General features: G+C 35.3%; 1 protein-coding gene across 1 annotated transcript in view; it reads right to left on the bottom strand.

The window, feature by feature from the left end:
- Positions 1 to 247: 247 nt before the first annotated feature.
- LOC107753158 (multivesicular body subunit 12B-like) overlaps positions 248 to 2,445 on the bottom strand; it is a 57,594-nt gene continuing 55,396 nt past the window's right edge. The window contains exon 9 of the mRNA XM_016569280.1: positions 248 to 304. Within this exon, the coding sequence (XP_016424766.1) occupies positions 248 to 304 (57 nt within the window). The remainder of the gene's footprint in view (positions 305 to 2,445) is intronic.

Raw genomic sequence — 2,445 nt, 5'->3', positions numbered from 1 at the left:
ACTTGATATTTATCCATTTGAGTTGATCATGGAAAGTCTTTATATGGCACAAGGATAGAGGGAAGTTTTCTGAAAAGAAAATTGTTCGCAATAAGACCAGGAAGAAGAAAGCAACAATGTGTATAAACCCTGATCTTTGGATTGTCAGTTAGATGACATAAAATGAAGGCTCACTCCATATATATATATATATATATATATATGATTCCTTATACCAGTGTTAATGGTGAATCGTCACTTTCTAGAGTCACTGAGTCCATGTGAAGGCTGCAGCACTGTGTTCAGTGTTGAAACAATAGTTGTACTGTAAAACAAACAGAAAACAAAAAGAATGATGGCTTGGGCAATTCAACAGCAAACAATGTTGACAATAATATTGTGCAATTAAAGTATGTGCAATAACCTTATACTTATTTATCACCCTAAATCCTAGTACATCCCTACAACTTTATTTATTTTTTATTCTATTCCTATTCTATCTATCTATAGCACACCTGTACATACAATTGATTCTTTTTTTGTGGTTTACATTTATGCATGTGTATTTTATTCACATTTTATTCATATTTATTTATGTATTTATTGTGTATTTATTATCTGTGTGTTGTTGTTGTCTCCGTGTACTGGAAGCTTGTGACACTATAACAAATTCCTTGTATGTGCAAACATACTTGGCAATAAAGCTCTTTCTGATTCTGATTCTGATAATATTAACAATGATAATGTTTTTTTTTTCATTGCATTGCAATGCATTGTTTTTTCTCTTTTTCTAAACTGAAAGCAGCATTAAAGTCACCATTGCATCATTTCATCCGATAACAACTCTTACACTTAGGAATTCCTGCCCTCTCCAAAGCCTTTTATTTCTGTCTTTGCCTAGTAAATGCTGCTGAATGGCGCCCTCTTGTGTACGTGTCCAAAAACACAGCCACTAAATCATGAAGGTAAAGTCAAACAAATCAATTAACTGCTTTCTACAATACACAAAACCTCATGACTTAAAACTTATTTAAGCTTACGACTTGCCTAATAAAATTATTACATCTGGAGGCCCTGGAATTAGGTCTAAATACAGTGCAGGAAGAAGTCACTCAAAAAGTTTTAGGATGAGACAAAACACAAACATAGACATATCACAAAGAATTATGCTGATTATGCACAGCGATATCACATGCTCACTCAATTTTACTGAATCACTGAGCCCTGCTTCTATCTTCAGTTACATTCTGAACAACACTAAATAATAATTATAGCCTGTTATATCTCTTAAAAAAAGAAAAAGAAAGAAAGAAAAAAAAAACCTTGGGGCCATTATAATGGCTAAAATAGGAGACTTGGGAATTATATTCTATAAAAGTACAAAAGTACATAAAATTATATAAAAAAATAATGAATTACAAATAAAATAAAGGCTGAATGGATTTAATGTGTTTACCTTTATTATTGTAAAATGGAAAATAAATGTAATAAAAAATAACAACACAAAAATCCTTTTTTAAACATCTTTTAAAGGGGTCATATGAGGCGATTTCAATTTTTCCTTTCTCTTTGGAGTGTTACAAGCTCTTGGTGCATAAAGAAGATCTGTAAAGTTGCAAAGACTAAAGTCTCAAATCCAAAGAGATATTCTTTATAAAAGTTAAGAGTCAACCACGCCTACCTAAAACGGCTCGTTCTAACACGCCCCCACATACCTACGTCACGATCTGGGAAAATTTGCATAACGCCGCCCAGTGTTTGAGAGAGGCGGGGCATAGAGGACCTACAATAATGTACAGTATTTGAAAAATAATGTGTTTTTTGAACATTAAAGCATGTAATATATTCTGTTACACCAAATACACAAAATAATGATATTTAAAATAGCATCATATGACCCCTTTAAGCTTTATAAAAAGACTTTGTAAGATGTTATGCTGATTCACAGCACTAGGTGATGCTGGAGGATCACACAACAGCCTTGTTCTTCCTTTCAGAAATCTCTCTCTCTCCCCTTTATCTACCTGCAGCAAAACTGCAAGTTCCACCAGCATGTCACGTCACACGCCACTTAGTTATAATAAAAAGTCACACACAGCACCTGACTAAGTAATAAATAAACAAGTGTTTGTGTGTGTGTGTGTGTGTGTGCGCGCACATGTATAAATGATGGATGGGAAGGAATGGGCTGTTATCACAGAGTGCATGTATCACTGCCTGCCATTTTTACACAGGCCCGTGACAGGACAGTGACATGCGGAACATGGGCGGCAGCCTCCAAGATGAGCAGATCTTCATTTCCTGTTCCTGCTCAGAGCAGGTGAAAATATGTGACATGTTGTCTTCATTAATTCCCCCTTCATTTGAATATCTACCCGTCTGCTCCCTGGGTGTCCTCTCAGTCTCTTTCTCCCTCCCATGACCAAACGTAGTCACACACACACACACACACACACACACACACAC

This window comes from Sinocyclocheilus rhinocerous, unplaced genomic scaffold (genome assembly GCF_001515625.1).
Source record: "Sinocyclocheilus rhinocerous isolate Xijiao unplaced genomic scaffold, SAMN03320098_v1.1 scaffold20, whole genome shotgun sequence".
Taxonomy (NCBI): Eukaryota; Metazoa; Chordata; class Actinopteri; order Cypriniformes; family Cyprinidae; genus Sinocyclocheilus; species Sinocyclocheilus rhinocerous.
The sequence above is the reverse complement of the archived record's forward strand: the minus strand, read 5'-3'. Positions and strand labels throughout refer to the sequence as shown.